Raw genomic sequence first — 19233 nt, 5'->3', positions numbered from 1 at the left:
CTCTCTGCCACTCCCCCACTCACACTCTGTCTCTCTCTGTCTCTCTCTCTCTCTCAAAAATAAATCAGCATTAAAAATATATATATTTTTAATGAGACCATATTGAGGTGCCTGGTTGACTCAGTCAGTTGAGCATCTGACTTCATCTCAGGTCATAATCATGCGGTTCCTGAGTTCGGGCTCTGTGCTGACAGTTCAGAGCCTGGAGCCTCCTTCAGATTCTGTGTCTTCCTCTCTCTTGCCCCTCCCCTGCTTGCACCCCATCTCTCTCTCTCTCTCTCAAAAACAAACATTGACAAAAATTAAAAATAAAACCATATTAAAACAAAGAAACATTTCCAACTCAGTCATTCTCAATAATGTTCTGGAAAAAAAAAACTATATGAGATACCTAAACAAAATTATTAAATGCTCTCCTAAAATGCCTACCTTTGGCATTGGTAAATTCTTCATGTAATATACTATCCAATATAGTGTTAATAACCTAAAATGTGCATCATCCAAGAAAAAAATGCAAATTGTGCCTCCTTTGGATATGGAAGAATGAGCACTGATGGCAAACATTTATTGGGTTCAGGGCATGTAGGGGACAAAGGACTATGTAATTACTTGCTCTCCCCAACCAGTGGTAGTGATGTGCTATCCCCTGGGAAAGTGCCCAAAAGAAAAATACCTACTGGATCCTCATTAATAGTTTTGAATTGCAAATACTATCTGCCCAGGAAGTAAAAAAAGAAAAAATCTATTGGCTGAACATATATGCTATAAAGTTCTCTAGCATAAATATCCTCATCAGGGTTCCTGGGAATTTTCCACTGCAAGGAGCTCAGCTGAGAAAGAACAGTTGCTTCCTCCCTAGAAGGCAGAGTGCTTGGGAACTGAAGCAATTTGTCAGTGTTCACCAGGCACTCACTCTTCCAAAATCAAACAAGTGAATTTCCTGCAGTTGTTAGAGCACCCCGGACAATAGTTCATATTGAAGAATGTGACAACTTACAAAGTGCCAGTTTCAAAGATAACTTGGTTGAATTTATTATTTAAATCATCCAAATAGGAAGTGCCTGAGCCCAAACTGACCTACTTTCCTGGGTCTGTCTGTAGCCATTAATAGTTTCCTCCATTGCACTACCAAAAAGATCCGAAAGAGGTTAACTGTTCCACTGGTGTGGCAAGCCTCACAGATGACTGTGCACGTGGGGGCAGTCAGCACACACAGGCACTTACTGCAGTGAAAAGAAGATAGCGCAGCTGGACAGGATGACCATGGGGAGCAGGCAGTAACCCAGTACACTTGCCACGCAGCCGTAAGACGCCCCTGAAGAGCTCATCAAGTTCAGTAAGGTGTGAATCCCTAGGCAACCTATGGCACTCATGCCATACACATAACCAAACTGAACTTTTCCTGCCTGAAAGGATGGGAAGAAAACCATTAGAACACACAAGGAACATCAGGTGGAAATTGGAATATCAGCAAAGCACAGAGCATTTTAGAATCAGTCAGTTCAACACTGTTCCATGTCATCGGAGACTGGGAGTTCCAGAAGAAAACGGTGGCTGTCATAAGAATTCAGGTCCTGAAAACAAACATCCCTGACTATACTTGGGGAGGCATAAGCATGCCACAGAGAAGATGAAAAATTCCTAGTTGTTTTTTTAAATCATAGATCACCTATTAGAAGTACCAGACATAAGTAAGAATATATTTTCTCCCCCTATTTGTTGAATAATTAAATGAATGAATAAATTAATGAAAAAATCCAATTTAGTCCTGAAGATTTTACAAGGCAAATTATTAATGTCAGCTAATATCTATAGGATTTACTATGTTAGGACCTATTCTAAGCATATCATGTCTAGTAGCTTATTTAATTCTTACAACAACTTTATGAGATAGGTACCATATTACACTCATTTTACACATGAGGAAACTAAGATGCACCAAAGTAATGTAACTTGCCCAAAGTAAAATGATGTTAAGTGGTACAAGTTGGCTTTGAACCTAGGAAGTCTGGCTCTGAAAGTAGATCCTGGACATCTATAGGAGCTCTAACAAGTCTTAAAATAATGGGACTTGCTTAACCGTATTTAACCTAGCATATCCCAAACTTATTTGACCACAGAATCCTTTGTTTTCATAAGGCCTATTACCAGTTTAACTGACCATACTTCATGAGAAGCTGGTTTGTTAAACCAACTGACAATGAATCATAAATTACGTACTGTTAAAGAAAGTCAGTAGTGTTCAGGATACAACACTGATTTTTCTGAGGACTCATAAAAACAGCCATCTCCCACAAGGCACTATGGACTGGGGGCAGAAATATTCCCATTAAACTCACCCAGGGAAAGTCACAGTCTCCTACTGATTCAACAGGGGATATTTTAATGTTGGCTACCTGAGGATGCCAAAACTCCAGGAAAGAAACACATTTAATTTTTATATTTACATTAAGCTGGTTAGAAATTCTAGATAAATATTAAATAGACTGACTCTGGTTTTCGTGGGAATTATGCAAAACAATGAAGGATCTGGTAAGTTCAGAGAGTGAGCTTTTTAGATGTCATGTTTTCTTCTCCACGGCTGTTATCTATAAAGTCTTTATGTCTTACAGAGTAAAAAGGTATTTACTTCATAATTAATCAGTGGACAGTGTTATGACCATATTAATGTTCAAAACTATCTAGCGATTTTGAGTTCTTCCTCAGCACAGTTGGGGAGATTGGTCACTACCAAGTAAGTCCTTTCACAAAATGTCCCTGGGGCTATGTTTGCAGAATTCTCTCTTGCATTAGCTGTAATAAGTTCTTACTGAGGACCTTTTGTGTTTTCGGCTCTTTTGTGAAATAATGCTAATAATGCTAGCAGACATGTTTAAAGAACCCCATCAGTTATGCATTGCTCTATTGGGTGATTTTGCTTCACTTGGAAAATAGTGACAATTTCAAATCACTTTCATGTATTAGAGAAAGATTCTACTTAATATTTTGATTGGATTAGATAGCTCTGAGGTAGGGAAAGTTGTAATGGTGAAAGGCAACTTCCCCACATCCAAAGAACAAGAGGTATACCTTCCTGACCCCAAGAAGTTTTATAAATGGTGGGGGGGGGGGTGGTGATAGAAGGTGGATAAAACTAATCGATAGTAAAATTGCCCCTTTGGATATCAATTGCTGACTTCTCTCTTCATCTCTTTTCCTGTTAGTTTATCCAATTTAAGCTGTAATTCCATTTGGCAGGGGCCACTGTCATTTTTTAGATTTGTTTCAAACTCTAAAAAGGGCTTGTAACTGAAATGGAAAATAAATGTTCCCTTTATTTTTAACCTCAAAACTTTTCAGGTCCTCCTTTTCCACCCTCATTACTATATCTTGATTTGAAATACTTTTCTTCTGATTATGCTTTTACATTGGTCATGCATGTTCCTTTTCTAGATCATACTCTTAGACCTACCAGAAAAATTAAATGTAGCCATAGATGAGCCACTCATCTTCCTTGTTTGGGGGGTGAAAATAGTTTTGAGAGGAAGAATAAGTAAAACTAAGTTTATAATAACTATTTGAAGCTGTCTTTTTTGGTTTGCCTCCTTCTACATGAAGAAAGTCCACAAAAGATACTGTGTCATGCCTTAGGTCCACATACATTATAAAAGTGATAAGTATGTGACCATGAATGAACAAGTGGAATATTGCTTTGGATTTAGTTTTGCTTTCTCTAGTACAATGCATATACCAGCCCACAAAATTCTTTACATTTTAACACTAAATATCCAGGGCAGGGTTAGCTTAGCCTCAAATGGATTCTGAGTGAAATCTGACTTCATTAATATACACTTGGGTAATTTTTTGTTGTTGTTGGTCATTATGGTTCTACATGTATCAGAACCAGTTCTGAAGTAAACACATCTAATGGTAAAATTAAAATGATAATGTCTGCCTAAAAGTTTCAGAAATATGCATTTTCACATATTCTCCCGAAATTTTAGAACTGAATGGAACCTTAAGAAATATTTTATAAACCTTTTTCACCTTCAAAATGAAGAAAGGAAGGCCTAGAAATAGGGAACAAAAGGTTCAAGATCATACCTAGAGGCTAAGTTAGGGGTAGATCCAATTTTCTCACTTCCAGTTGAGTTCTTTGCCTATATTGCTCTGTACTTAAAACAAAACAAAACAAAAAAGAGGACATTTAAATAATTCTAATTAATATTATGCACCCCAAAAAGATCTTACTGGAATTAATGCTTTCCTTTGAGGGATGGTAACGGTAATATTTTCTACAGGAAAACAAACAGCTGTTATATTATAAATCACTTGAAAAAGAAAATATGGGTTAATATATTAAATGGATTGTTTCTGACTGTTTGATTAATTGATGTAGTCTTACCTAGCGTAGCTCAGATTATCAAATTACTGTGACAAAGATGGAAGGGAAGTTGGAGACTTAATTAAAACTCTAGCTGATCTAGTGTTTGATTTCCAGAGTACTTGAGTACTTTCAGCTGCTGTAGTTCAAAGGAAGAAATAAGATGCTATCAGTAAATACTAGCATATTGGATAAATATGATGTGACCACATCGTCATGTGTCATTCTAGAAATCTAGAAACTAGATTTCTATCAGTATTTTGATTCATATAAAGTCAATTAATAAATAAAAAGTAAAAATTTATTTAGTTGCAAATATATTTTACATCTACTTTTGAGAACTGTGGCTACAGTGAGGAAAACCAATTATGGAAAGTGGATAGCTGTAAGAGGGAGAAGTGGACTAAATCGTTATTTTAAGGGCTTTCCCCAGAATCTTTAATTTCCTGTATTCTTTCTCCTGCCAAGTTTATCTCTTTGCTCCTTAATGAAACTATATTTTTCAGACTGGCATGACTATCTTTTTCATCCTTTTTTTAACTTATGGTCATTACCTTCTTTGTTTAAAATCATAGGCATTTTCTCATTTTCTCTTTTTCTTCCCTTTTTTTTATTTTTTTTTATTTTATTTTATTTTATTTTTTTATTTTTTAATATATGAAATTTACTGTCAAATTGGTTTCCATACAACACCCAGTGCTCATCCCAAAAGTTGCCCTCCTCAATACCCATCCCCCACCCTGCCCTCCCTCCCACCCCCCATCAACCCTCAGTTTGTTCTCAGTTTTTAACAGTCTCTAATGCTTTGGCTCTCTCCCACTCTAACCTCTTTTTTTTTTTTTTTTTTTTCCTTCCCCTCCCCCATGGGTTTCTGTTATGTTTCTCAGGATCCACATAAGAGTGAAACCATATGGTATCTGTCTTTCTCTGTATGGCTTATTTCACTTAGCATCACACTCTCCAGTTCCATCCATGTTGCTACAAAAGGCCATATTTCATTTTTTCTCATTGCCACGTAGTATTCCATTGTGTATATAAACCACAATTTCTTTATCCATTCATCAGTTGATGGACATTTAGGCTCTTTCCATAATTTGGCTATTGTTGAGAGTGCCGCTATAAACATTGGGGTACAGGTGCCCCTATGCATCAGTACTCCTGTATCCCTTGGATAAATTCCTAGCAGTGCTATTGCTGGGTCATAGGGTAGGTCTATTTTTAATTTTCTGAGGAACCTCCACACTGCTTTCCAGAGCGGCTGCACCAATTTGCATTCCCACCAACAGTGCAAGAGGGTTCCTGTTTCTCCACATCCTCTCCAGCATCTATAGTCTCCTGATTTCTTCATTTTGGCCACTCTGACTGGCGTGAGGTGGTATCTGAGTGTGGTTTTGATTTGTATTTCCCTGATAAGGAGCGACATTGAACATCTTTTCATGTGCCTGTTGGCCATCCGGATGTCTTCTTTAGAGAAGTGTCTATTCATGTTTTCTGCCTATTTCTTCACTGGGTTATTTGTTTTTCGGGTGTGGAGTTTGATGAGCTCTTTATAGATTTTGGATACTAGCCCTTTGTCCGATGTGTCATTTGCAAATATCTTTTCCCATTCCGTTGGTTGCCTTTTCGTTTTGTTGGTTGTTTCCTTTGCTGTGCAGAAGCTTTTTATCTTCATAAGGTCCCAGTAATTCACTTTTGCTTTTAATTCCCTTGCCTTTGGGGATGTGCCGAGTAAGAGATTGCTACGGCTGAGGTCAGAGAGGTCTTTTCCTGCTTTCTCCTCTAAGGTTTTGATGGTTTCCTGTCTCACATTCAGGTCCTTTATCCATTTTGAGTTTATTTTTGTGAATGGTGTGAGAAAGTGGTCTAGTTTCAACCTTCTGCATGTTGCTGTCCAGTCCTCCCAGCACCATTTGTTCAAGAGACTGTCTTTTTTCCATTGGATGTTCTTTCCTGCTTTGTCAAAGATGAGTTGGCCATACGTTTGTGGGTCTAGTTCTGGGGTTTCTATTCTATTCCATTGGTCTATGTGTCTGTTTTTATGCCAATACCATGCTGTCTTGATGATGACAGCTTTGTAGTAGAGGCTAAAGTCTGGGATTGTGATGCCTCCTGCTTTGGTCTTCTTCTTCAAAATTACTTTAGCTATTCGGGGCCTTTTGTGGTTCCATATGAATTTTAGGATTGCTTGTTCTAGTTTCGAGAAGAATGCTGGTGCAATTTTGATTGGGATTGCATTGAATGTGTAGATAGCTTTGGGTAGTATTGACATTTTGACAATATTTATTCTTCCAATCCATGAGCAGGGAATGTCTTTCCATTTCTTTATATCTTCTTCAATTACCTGCATAAGCTTTCTATAGTTTTCAGCATACAGATCTTTTACATCTTTGGTTAGATTTATTCCTAGGTATTTTATGCTTCTTGGTGCAGTTGTGAATGGGATCAGTTTCTTCATTTGTCTTTCTGTTGCTTCATTGTTAGTGTATAAGAATGCAACTGATTTCTGCACATTGATTTTGTATCCTGCAACTTTGCTGAATTCATGTATCAGTTCTAGCAGACTTTTGGTGGAGTCTATCGGATTTTCCATGTATAATATCATGTCATCTGCAAAAAGCGAAAGCTTGACTTCATCTTTGCCAATTTTGATGCCTTTGATTTCCTTTTGTTGTCTGATTGCTGATGCTAGAACTTCCAGCACTATATTAAATAGCAGCGGTGACAGTGGGCATCCCTGTCGTGTTCCTGATCTCAGGGAAAAAGCTCTCAGTTTTTCCCCGTTGAGGATGATGTTAGCTGTGGGCTTTTCATAAATGGCCTTTATGATCTTTAAGTATGTTCCTTCTATCCCGACTTTCTCAAGGGTTTTTATTAAGAAAGGGTGCTGGATTTTGTCAAAGGCCTTTTCTGCATCGATTGACAGGATCATATGGTTCTTCTCTTTTTTTTTGTTAATGTGATGTATCACGTTGATCGATTTGCGAATGTTGAACCAGCCCTGCATCCCAGGAATGAATCCCACTTGATCATGGTGAATAATTCTTTTTATATGCTGTTGGATTTGATTTGCTAGTATCTTATTAAGAATTTTTGCATCCATATTCATCAGGGATATTGGCCTGTAGTTCTCTTTTTTTACTGGGTCTCTGTCTGGTTTAGGAATCAAAGTAATACTGGCTTCATAGAATGAGTCTGGAAGTTTTCCTTCCCTTTCTATTTCTTGGAATAGCTTGAGAAGGATAGGTATTATCTCTGCTTTAAACGTCTGGTAGAACTCCCCTGGGAAGCCATCTGGTCCTGGACTCTTATTTGTTGGGAGATTTTTGATAACCGATTCAATTTCTTCGCTGGTTATGGGTCTGTTCAAGCTTTCTATTTCCTCCTGATTTGGTTTTGGAAGAGTGTGGGTGTTTAGAAATTTGTCCATTTCTTCCAGGTTGTCCAATTTGCTGGCATATAATTTTTCATAGTATTCCCTGATAATTGTTTGTATCTCTGAGGGATTGGTTGTAATCATTCCATTTTCATTCATGATTTTATCTATTTGGGTCATCTCCCTTTTCTTTTTGAGAAGCCTGGCTAGAGGTTTGTCAATTTTGTTTATTTTTTCTTTTTTTTTTTAAATTTTTTTAACGTTTATTTATTTTTGAGACAGAGAGAGACAGAGCATGAACGGGGGAGGGTCAGAGAGACGGAGACACAGAATCTGAAACAGGCTCCAGGCTCTGAGCAGTCAGCACAGAGCCCGACGCGGGGCTCGAACTCATGGACCGTGAGATCATGACCTAAGCTGAAGTCGGCCGCTTAACCGACTGAGCCACCCAGGCGCCCCAATTTTGTTTATTTTTTCAAAAAACCAACTCTTGGTTTCGTTGATCTGCTCTACAGTTTTTTTAGATTCTATATTGTTTATTTCTGCTCTGATCTTTATGATTTCTCTTCTTCTGCTGGGTTTAGGCTGCCTTTGCTGTTCTGCTTCTATTTCCTTTAGGTGTGCTGTTAGATTTTGTATTTGGGATTTTTCTTGTTTCTTGAGATAGGCCTGGATTGCAATGTATTTTCCTCTCAGGACTGCCTCGCTGCATCCCAAAGCGTTTGGATTGTTGTATTTTCATTTTCGTTTGTTTCCATATATGTTTTAATTTCTTCTCTAATTGCCTGGTTGACCCACTCATTCGTTAGTAGGGTGTTCTTTAACCTCCATGCTTTTGGAGGTTTTCCAGACTTTTTCCTGTGGTTGATTTCAAGCTTCATAGCATTGTGGTCTGAAAGTATGCATGGTATAATTTCAATTCTTGTAAACTTATGAAGGGCTGTTTTGTGACCCAGTATATGATCTATCTTGGAGAATGTTCCATGTGCACTCGAGAAGAAAGTATATTCTGTTGCTTTGGGATGCAGAGTTCTAAATATATCTGTCAAGTCCATCTGATCCAATGTATCATTCAGGGCCCTTGTTTCTTTATTGACTGTGTGTCTAGATGATCTATCCATTTCTGTAAGTGGGGTGTTAAAGTCCCCTGCAATGACCACATTCTTATCGATAAGGTTGCTTATGTTTATGAGTAATTGTTTTATATATCTGGGGGCTCGGGTATTTGGCGCATAGACATTTATAATAGTTAGCTCTTCCTGGTGGATAGACCCTGTGATTATTACATAATGCCCTTCTTCATCTCTTGTTACAGCCTTTAATTTAAAGTCTAGTTTGTCTGATATAAGTATGGCTACTCCAGCTTTCTTTTGGCCTCCAGGAGCATGATAAATAGTTCTCCATCCCCTCACTCTCAATCTAAAGGTGTCCTCAGATCTAAAATGAGTCTCTTGTAGACAGCAAATAGATGGGTCTTGTTTTTTTATCCATTCTGATACCCTATGTCTTTTAGTTGGCGCATTTAATCCATTTACATTCAGTGTTATTATAGAAAGATATGGGTTTAGAGTCATTGTGATGTCTGTATGTTTTATGCTTGTAGTGATGTCTCTGGTACTTTGTCTCACAGGATCCCCCTTAGGATCTCTTGTAGGGCTGGTTTCGTGGTGACAAATTCCTTCAGTTTTTGTTTGTTTGGGAAGACCTTTATCTCTCCTTCTATTCTAAATGACAGACTTGCTGGATAAAGGATTCTCGGCTGCATATTTTTTCTGTTTAGCACACTGTAGATATCGTGCCAAGCCTTTCTGGCCTGCCAAGTTTCAGAGGAGAGATCAGTCACGAGTCTTATAGGTCTCCCTTTATATGTGAGGGCACGTTTATCCCTTGCTGCTTTCAGAATTTTCTCTTTATCCTTGTATTTTGCCAGTTTCACTATGATATGTCGTGCAGAAGATCGATTCAAGTTACGTCTGAAGGGAGTTCTCTGTGCCTCTTGGATTTCAATGCCTTTTTCCTTCCCCAGTTCAGGGAAGTTCTCAGCTATAATTTGTTCAAGTACCCCTTCAGCACCCTTCCCTCTCTCTTCCTCCTCTGGGATACCAATTATGCGTATATTATTTTTTTTTAGTGTATCACTTAGTTCTCTAATTTTCCCCTCATACTCCTGGATTTTTTTATCTCTCTTTCTTTCAGCTTCCTCTTTCTCCATAACTTTATCTTCTAGTTCACCTATTCTCTCCTCTGCCTCTTCAAGCCGAGCCATCGTGGATTCCATTTTGTTTTGCAATTCGTTTAAAGCGTTTTTCAACTCCTCGTGACTGTTCCTTAGTCCCTCGATCTTTGTGGCAAGAGATTCTCTGCTGTCCTGTATACTGTTTTCAAGCCCAGCGATTAATTTTATGACTATTATTCTAAATTCACTTTCTGTTATATTATTTAAATCCTTTTTGATCAGTTCATTAGCTGTTGTTATTTCCTGGAGATTCTTCTGAGGGGAATTCTTCCGTTTGGTCATTTTGGAGAGTCCTTGGCGTGGTGAGGACTTGCAGGGCACTTCCCCTGTGCTGTGGTGTATAACTGGAGTTGGTGGGCGGGGCCGCAGTCCGACCTGATGTCTGCCCCCAGCCCACCGCTGGGGCCACAGTCAGACTGGTGTGTGCCTTCTCTTCCCCTCTCCTAGGGGCGGGATTCACTGTGGGGTGGCGTGTCCCGTCTGGGCTACTTGCACACTGCCAGGCTTGTGTTGCTGGGGATCTGGCGTATTAGCTGGGGTGGGTAGGCAAGGTGCACGGGGGCTGGAGGGGCAGGCTTAGCTCGCTTCTCCTTAGGTGATCCACTTCAGGAGGAGCCCTGTGGCAGCGGGAGGGAGTCAGATCTGCTGCCGGAGGTTTGGTTCCGCAGAAGCACAGAGTTGGGTGTTTGCGCGGAGCCAGCAAGTTCTCTGGCAGGAACTGGTTCCCTTTGGGATTTTGGCTGGGGGATGGGCGGGGGAGATGGCGCTGGCGCCTTTGTTCCCCGCCAAGCTGAGCTCTGCCGTCCGGGGGCTCAGCAGCTCTCCCTCCCTTTGTCCTCCAGCCTTCCCGCTTTCTGAGCAGAGCTGTTAACTTATGACCTCCCAGACGCTAAGTCACGCTTGCTGTCGGAACACACTCCGTCCGGCGCCTCCGCTTTTGCCAGCCAGAGTCGGGGGCTCTGCTTGGCTGGCGAGCCGCCCCTCCGCCCCGGCTCCCTCCCGCCAGTCCGTGGAGCGCGCACCGCCTCGCCGCCCTTCCTACCCTCTTCCGTGGGCCTCTAGTCTGCGCTTGACTCCGGAGACTCCGTTCTGCTAATCCTCTGGCGGTTTTCTGGGTTCTTTAGGCAGGTGTAGGTGGAATCTAAGTGATCGGCAGGACGCGCTGTGAGCCCCGCGTCCTCCTACGCCGCCATCTTCCGGAACCTATCTCTTCCCTTTTTTTTAAATGAAACATTTTTCTAAATTATCAGCTAGAATGGCTTCTAAACTTAATTTAGGTGGAAACACGTTTTTCTTTACTTCTCTGGTGACTCAATTTCATCACTCCCAGATTTAAAGAATGAAAGCCGATACATAAGACAAATGGTAAAGTTAGGGGAGAAAAATGCCTTCATAAAAAGCAGAAAACCAAAATAATAAAGAAATATACAGATTGAATAAACAAATTATTGGTTATCATTGCAAGTTAATATATCCATAATAACCTAACCCGAAACAAGGAGACTCATCTCATACCTCACAGACTATTTGAAATCTAGAGATACACCCCAGCGAAGAAAATTATGAGCAAAGAGAAGGGATCTCTGTGGTGTCACAACAGAAATGTCACAGAAAACAAGAAATAAAATTTGGGCCTGTATTTCCCAAATCCATGTGTTCCTTCAACGTTTTCAGATTGGCAATCTTAGTAACAAGAAAGTCATAAAGGATCTCTTGCTTTGTTGAAAATTTGCTCAATGATTTGAGTTTTGAAATTCTGCTTACATTTATATGTTATCTGTTGTAATATTTGAGGGTAGTTTTACTTTGTCACTATGATTCAATTAACTACATCTCTCTCACCAAAAAAAAAAAAAAAAAAAAAAAAAAAAGTAGTGATGAATTAAACAATTTGCACTTTAAAAAGTAACACATTTTCTTCTGTATTAACAAAGACTTCTTCAAAAACAACATTTGGAAGGGCACACATTAAAATCTGGTGCTTGCTGCTGTCTATTACCAGAAGCAAGGTGGCTCCCAGAGTGACACAAAACAGGATGGGCCCAGTGAGGTCCGTTTCATTCATAATGCTGCCATCTGCTGGCTTCAGTGGGTTTAACACGGTCAAAGTTTTTTGCCATATGTGATTAAAATTAATTCCAAGTTCTGCAAAAAGAAAAAAAAAAGAGGTACTATAACATTTTATAAATATGAATAATATTATTTAATTAAATTTAACATATCTGGTTAATTTACTTAGCACTTTAATCTGATCGTTGTATTTTCAAAATCTAAAGTTCTATGTCATATATAGTAATTCAAAAACAAAAATAACAAAAAAAATATTTTTTTGTTCCCAATGAGTTAAAAGATATATTTTAGATAAATAATTACATCACAGAAAAAATTTCCCTGCCTTATGCACTAAATATAAGCTTAAAGTCTGAAAATTGCGAAACAGATGTTCTACAGTAAAAAAAAATAAAATGGTAGCTAACAGACCAAAGGTCCTATTCTATTGCCTATTTACATATTTCCTTTTTCCCTATTTTCCCTTGATAATACTTCTGAAATCATATCATGCTTATACCAAACATGGTATAATTTTTCAATTAGCAGCATTATCTAGACTAAAGATATTTAGCCCAGATCTGGGATTTTACTTCCACCCCGCATAATGAGAAGAGTAATTCTACGCTAACTGCCTAAAACTCCACAGAGGAGAAAGTGGAATGACTCCTTCTTGCACCCATATTTTAATACGGTCAGTGCTATTGTGGTTGAGTTTATGTACTCACAGATTAAATTCTTGAGACAAGTTAACCTTTCCCTTTTATGAGTGGTGGTGGTAGAATAAAATATCCAAAATCTGTGGGGCTCAGTGTCCATAAGTCCAAACTCATTTAGAAATATCTATTTTTCCCCAATACCTTGTTTTCAAGTAATTCTGACTGCCACCTCACAGACCCTTCTGCTAGATCCTGATTCTCTTACATCATTTTTACTTAAAAAACAAAAAAAAAATAAATCCACCCAGCCATTCGACATTCACTGAATACAGAAATAAATATTTACACCACATTAGTTTCTTTTCTCATCACCTCTATAAACTTTAAGATGTATCCTGAGTAGAAAAAAACAAAACATTAAAAAAGGAGAACATGACTTTACTATTTAAGAACCAATAATCAAGCTGGTTACCCTGCTTGTATCATTATAAATTTAAATAAGAGTAAGGCAGAGACCCAGAAAAACTAGACATAAAATACAGTAAAGAACATGCATTTCAACTAAAAAGAGTTAAATGTGTTGTTGTTTTTTTTTTTATTGAATGCTTTCACTGAATTTTGCTGTGAGCTGTACAAGATATGTACGCATTGGTCTCTCAGACATGTAATGAAGCTAGTACTATTATTTTATTCCTATTTTGTGCATCAGGTAGCTGAGGTTTTGAAATATTAAGTAATTTGTCCAAAGCCACAGAGCTAGTAACAGAAATCTAGGTTTTAACACTGAAGAATCTGACTCAAGACCCCATGCTTTCCTCCCTAAAACAAGCAATCTAATTAAAAACTTGGCAGAGGATCTGAATAGACATTTTTCCTAAGAGGACATGCATGCAAATGGCCAACAGGTACATGACAAGGTGCTCAATATCACTAACCACCAGGGAAATTCAAATTAAAGCCACAAAAAGGTATCACCTAACACCTATTATCTATTTGATAATAGAATGCTATTATCAGAAAGATTAGAAATAACAAGTGTTTGTGAGGATGTGGGGAAAAGGGAACCCTTCTGCATTGTAGGTGGGAATGTAGATTCATGCAGCCACTGTGGAAAACAGTATGGAGGTTCCTCAAAAATTAAAAAAAAAAAAAGAAAAGAAAATAGGGCTCTGGCGTTTCCACTGCTCCCACTGTGGCTGCTCACCAGGCCAGGCTGGCCACAGGTCTACCTACAACTGGAGGGCATGGGCTCCTGGAGACAGTGGCTACAGCAAGGAGCCCAGTGGATACATCCCCAGGGCAGCAATGCATGGCAGAGAGAGGCTATGACCTGAACACTGAACCTGGCCAGTTTAAACAAAGAAAAAAGAAAAAAGAAAAAAAAAAAAAAAAAAGAACTACTATTTGATCCAGCAATTCCACTTCTGGATATATATCCAAAGGCAATGGTAACAGTATCTCAAAGAGATCTACGCTCCCATGATCAATGCAACATATTTCACAATACCCAAGATATGGACACAATCTAAGTGTGTGTCAATGGATGAATGGATAGATCTATCATACATATGATCATACGTGATACATACATACAACAGAATATTCATTTATGAGAAAGAAGGAAACCCTGCCATTTGCAACAACATAGATGGGCCTTGAGGGCATTATGACAAAGACAAATACTGTACAGAATCACTTATATGTGGATTCTAAAATCAAGGAGAAAAGAAGTCAAATGCATAGAAACAGAGTAGAAAAGTGGTTGCTAGGGGCTGAGGGTGGGAAAAATAGGAAGAGACTGGTATAAAGGCAAGTGCACATGCCTGCCCACACACACATACCACATACAAAACAAACAAACAAAAAACAAAAGCAAAAAAAAAAAAAAACCTTTATTTTTAATAATATAGCTATATTTCTCAATGTGCATCCCATTTCATAATAGCTGTATTTTTTTTAAATTAAGCTCAATTCTCCCATATGAAGGATTCTCTCCCTAAATCATCTGTACATGGCATTCAACTTCCCTTCCTAGGATTTAGTAACTGTCTTTGATCACATATAGGGCATAGTTCAACTTCTTTTACAGCAGCACATAACACATAACATCTTGCATATCTGACATTCTATACACAGAATACCAGATGGACTTTTAATGACTTCCATGACATAAGAGGGGTCTTGCTCTAACAGGGACCTAGACATTTTCAAAAGGTTGGCCAGACATTGGTCTACACTGGGATAGTAAGGATATTTTTTCACTCATTTGACAGGTTGACAGTTGCTATCCCTAGTTTGAAAAGAATTTGACTGGTTAATGGTGAGTAAATCACGTGCATTTCAACTTCCATGTTGCATCCTTTTTATTATCACACTGTTATTTATATATTTCTTAATGAACATACACTTTGGAGAAGATGAGCTTAAAATGAGGTTAGAATGTCTACTATGATTTTTTAAATTAGCAGATTTTAAAATTTGAGAAATATTATAGTTTAAATTAATTTCATCTAAGCCTTATGTTGTTTTCAAACTATATTTTCAATTAAGACATTTATGTTAGCAATATGTTTTCAGTATTTACAACAAAGTGCCCTTTAATTCAAAATACGTTATTTTCCTCAAAAAGCATAACAATTATTCCTGAGGAAACTCCGATGAAAAATGCTCTATGAGACATTATTACTGATTTTAGACATTTATTTTATGGCATAATTAACTTCTGCACATGTTGCAACATCGAGTCATTAACCAGTGAATGAACATAAGACCTGCTACATTCTGTCATACCAAAAAAGAGTTTATGTGTTTTCTACCAAAATATAACATTTTGTTTCCCCATAACATTTTGTTTCCAAATTTATTACAATGTATGCAAATGAGATTATAAGTATTTATTAATTGTAGATATCCTAATATAATACCTTGTTATACAGATAAAAGATGAAGCTGTTGTGAAATTTGAATGTAAAGTTTATTGTTTTGCTGTCATCTAGTGGTAGTAAAGTATATGATATATATGCTATAAAAATGAATTAATATCTTTGTTTTCTATGCAAATTGTGGCACTGGCCTTTCAAATATAAACATCAGGCTGTGCTACATATATAAGTACCGAATATCACAGTAATTCTTCTGGTTTGACAGACTTGAATTGACTATTATGCTTCGAGATACATTTGTTAACATATTGATTGTACATTATCAAATTGCAAAAGTTATCATTCTTACATAAAACCACCAAATGAGTCTTTTAGATAACAAAGTATTTAAGGAATAAACAAGCACATTTTCAAATAACATATTTTGTGCAAGGGTTGTTAATTATTATAGCTTCATAATGTGATAGGCTGTTTTGGTGTATGCTCAATAAAAACTAGCGAACACCATTTATCACCTTATCCTAGAAACCCTGCCTACGGTGTTTACATATCTTTGAGACAGATGAAGCTGAAAGCTTTCAGTCACCCAGCCTGAGGAACATATTGAATCAGAGTCTAGAAATTTCACAGATTCAAAATGCCGAATTATATTAGGTGCAATCTCTTCTAATACCCTAGCAATTCGGTGGGGATAATCACAAAAAGAAAAAAAAAATCTAAGAATTTTCTCTAAGCTGCATAAGGTGGGAGGGGAAATCTAGGGTATTTCCTATTTTAATTTGAGAAGACATAAAGGAAGGATGTATTAGAGTTTAGAATACCACAATAGATACATTTAGACAAGTAGAAAAGATTATTTTCAATGAATGTTACAGGAAAAATTGGTTAATCATTAAAGAAAAAATAAGGCTGAATCCTACTTCACATACAAACATAAAATAATTTTTATTGAATCAAAAATTTAGGTGCAAAACAAAAAAGATCATTAAAAAATTTAAGAATATACAAGAGGATATAAACAGTACTCAGAGCTGGAGAAATACATTATAAACAAAAGAGCAATCAGAAAGAAAATTTACCAAGAAAAATATTGTGGACTTGAAAACATAAATATTAAAATTCCAATATGCTTTAATTTCCTATTAGCAAATTAGATGGCAAACACCATCTAGGAAAAAAAAAAATGTTTGCAACACATATTCCAGGCAATCATTAAATATCCTTAACATACAAATATCCCTAGGGGCACCTGGGTGGCTCAGTCAGTTAAGCATCCAACTTCAGTTCAGGTCATGATCTTGCAGTCCGTGAGTTTGAGCCCCGCTTAGGGCTCTGTGCTGACAGCTCAGAGCCTGGAGCCTGCCTTGGATTCTGTGTCTCCCCTGGCACCCCGCCTCTCTCTGCCCCTCCCCCCACTCGTGCTGGGTCTCACTCTGTCTCAAAAGTAAATGTTAAAAAATGTTTTTAAATAATAAAAAAATAAAAATAATAAAAACATGCAAATATCCCTATAAATAAACAAGGAAAGGAAAAATCTTAAGATTCCAATAAGAAATCTGACAACATGAAAAACAGGAAGAACAGTCAATAAACATGGAAAAACATGTCTAACATTTCTAGTAACCAAGAACTACAAAGCACTCCTTTTTGCCCATCAAATTAACTAAGACATCTCATGTTCTATGATGATGGTGTAGTAGGTCATCCTTTTTCTAGATCAGTTTGACAATGTAAGTACCTTTTGATCCAGTAATCCCAGTTATGGAACCAATCCAAGGACAACTCTGTAGAGGTCAAAGTTGTTCACTATGGTGTTCAACAAAGCCTTACTTACTATAATGAGCAACCTTTAGGTGAGTTTAAATTATAGTACTTTTATATGACAAAATATTATTAAGCCATTCTAAATCATATTTTGAAGTAATATTCAATGACTTTAAAGAATGCATGTAGAGAAATGCTTTTGATATAAGATAACTTTAAAAAGTACAAAACTTTATGGGGCATCTGGGTGGCTCAGCCAGTTAAGTGTCCGACTTTGGCTCAGGTTATAAACTTGCGGTTTGTGAGTTCAAGCCCTGTGTCAGGCTCTGAACCCTTCCCCACTTGAAGCCATGTGTCTCGCTCTGCCCTTCCCCACTTGTGCTTTCTCTCTCTCTCTCTCTCTCTCTCTTAAGAATAAATGAAACATTAAAAAAAATTAAAATGCATATATGTAAATATTTTACGTATGTATGTATATATTTAAGTATATATGCTTAAAGTGAAATGCTATATTTTTGAATATGTATTTATGAATACTCAAAAATGGAAGTTAGATCATACAATGGCTATAAAGTTTTGTACTTTTTTTAATGTTTATTTATTTTTGAGAGAGAGACAGAATGCAAACCGATGAGGGGCAGACAGAGAGGGAGACACAGAATCCGAAGCAGGCTCCAGGTTCTGAGCTGTCAGCACAGAGCCCAATGCCGGGCTCGAACTCACAAGCCGTGAGATCATGACCTCAGCTGAAGTTGGACGCTTTACTGACTGAGCCATCCAGGCACCCCATACATAAATGCATTTTATACACACACACACACTCAGAAAAATAGAATAAAGGCTGGAAGAAAATACATCAAATCATTAATGGTAGTTATGTCATAGAGACAAAATTTTAGGTGGTTCTCATAATTTTATTCATATGTTTCTGTATTTTTAAAATTTCTATGTTGAATATAGATAACTTTTATAACAACACAACTGATAGTTTTTTTTTTAAAGTAGATATGTTGGCGGAATCAAGGAAAATGTGTAATGAGGATAGCTTATAACTTTCATGTGTTGGTTACTATTTCAGAGGCAAACTAGAATGAATTGGTTAAACATAACTGATTCCCAAATCTAACTGGCTTCTAAAGAGCCAACAAAACTATTACATAATTTTCTGTGCTTTTCTTTTAAAACTTCTTATTTTAATGTTTAACTTTGAGAGAGAGAGACAGAGGCGAGTGGGGTAGGGGCAGAGAGAGAGGGAGAAACATAATCTAAAGCAGGCTCCAGGTTCTGAGCTGTCAGCATAGAGCCCAACGCAGGGCCTGAACCCATGCACCACGAGACCATGACCTGAGTGGAAGTCGGATGCCCAACTGACTGAGCCACCTATGCGCCTCTATGCTTTTCTAAGTGGTTTAAATCTTTCACCCTTTATGAATTTTGAAGACAAAGAGGGAATGCTTTAATGCCAAGTGGTTGGCTGTGTTTATACGAGACAAACACTTATCTTTTGATGTAAAATATTGGGAATTTTAATCTATCCCTTTTCACTTGACTACATATAAAGGGGTTAGAGCATAATAGTTAACCTATTAGTATTTCCCTGTGGTTAAATTTAAATCTACTTGAGTTTTAGTTTTCTAGCCTCTATGCTTCTAGCGTATGTTGATTTTCTTCAAGAGCAAAAGCAGCAGATGTAGTGTGGCTGAACCAAAAAAAAAAAAAAAAAATCAATGGTTGGAACATCCCTTGAGATCCCTGAGACCTTCAACTGCAAGGGTCCACTGGTTTCCTGCCACCAACAGTGTTACTTACTGGAATCCTATTCCTCCCCACTTAGCCATACCTAGCTGAGATGAGGGGACTCATATGACCCAGGAAAGAAGAAAAATGGGTTGTATCCATGACAATAA

At 37.6% G+C, this 19233-nt stretch overlaps 1 protein-coding gene across 1 annotated transcript in view; it reads right to left on the bottom strand.

Annotated features, from left to right (window-relative positions):
- YIPF7 (Yip1 domain family member 7) overlaps nt 1–19233 on the bottom strand; it is a 41287-nt gene that overhangs the window by 2303 nt on the left and 19751 nt on the right. Inside the window, exons 6-7 of the mRNA XM_042936482.1 lie at nt 11972–12117; nt 1225–1406 (exon numbers count right to left, since the gene is read on the bottom strand). Coding sequence (XP_042792416.1) covers nt 1225–1406; nt 11972–12117 — 328 coding nt within the window. The remainder of the gene's footprint in view (nt 1–1224; nt 1407–11971; nt 12118–19233) is intronic.

The sequence above is a fragment of the Panthera leo genome, chromosome B1 (assembly GCF_018350215.1).
Source record: "Panthera leo isolate Ple1 chromosome B1, P.leo_Ple1_pat1.1, whole genome shotgun sequence".
Lineage (NCBI taxonomy): Eukaryota > Metazoa > Chordata > Mammalia > Carnivora > Felidae > Panthera > Panthera leo.
The sequence above is the reverse complement of the archived record's forward strand: the minus strand, read 5'-3'. Positions and strand labels throughout refer to the sequence as shown.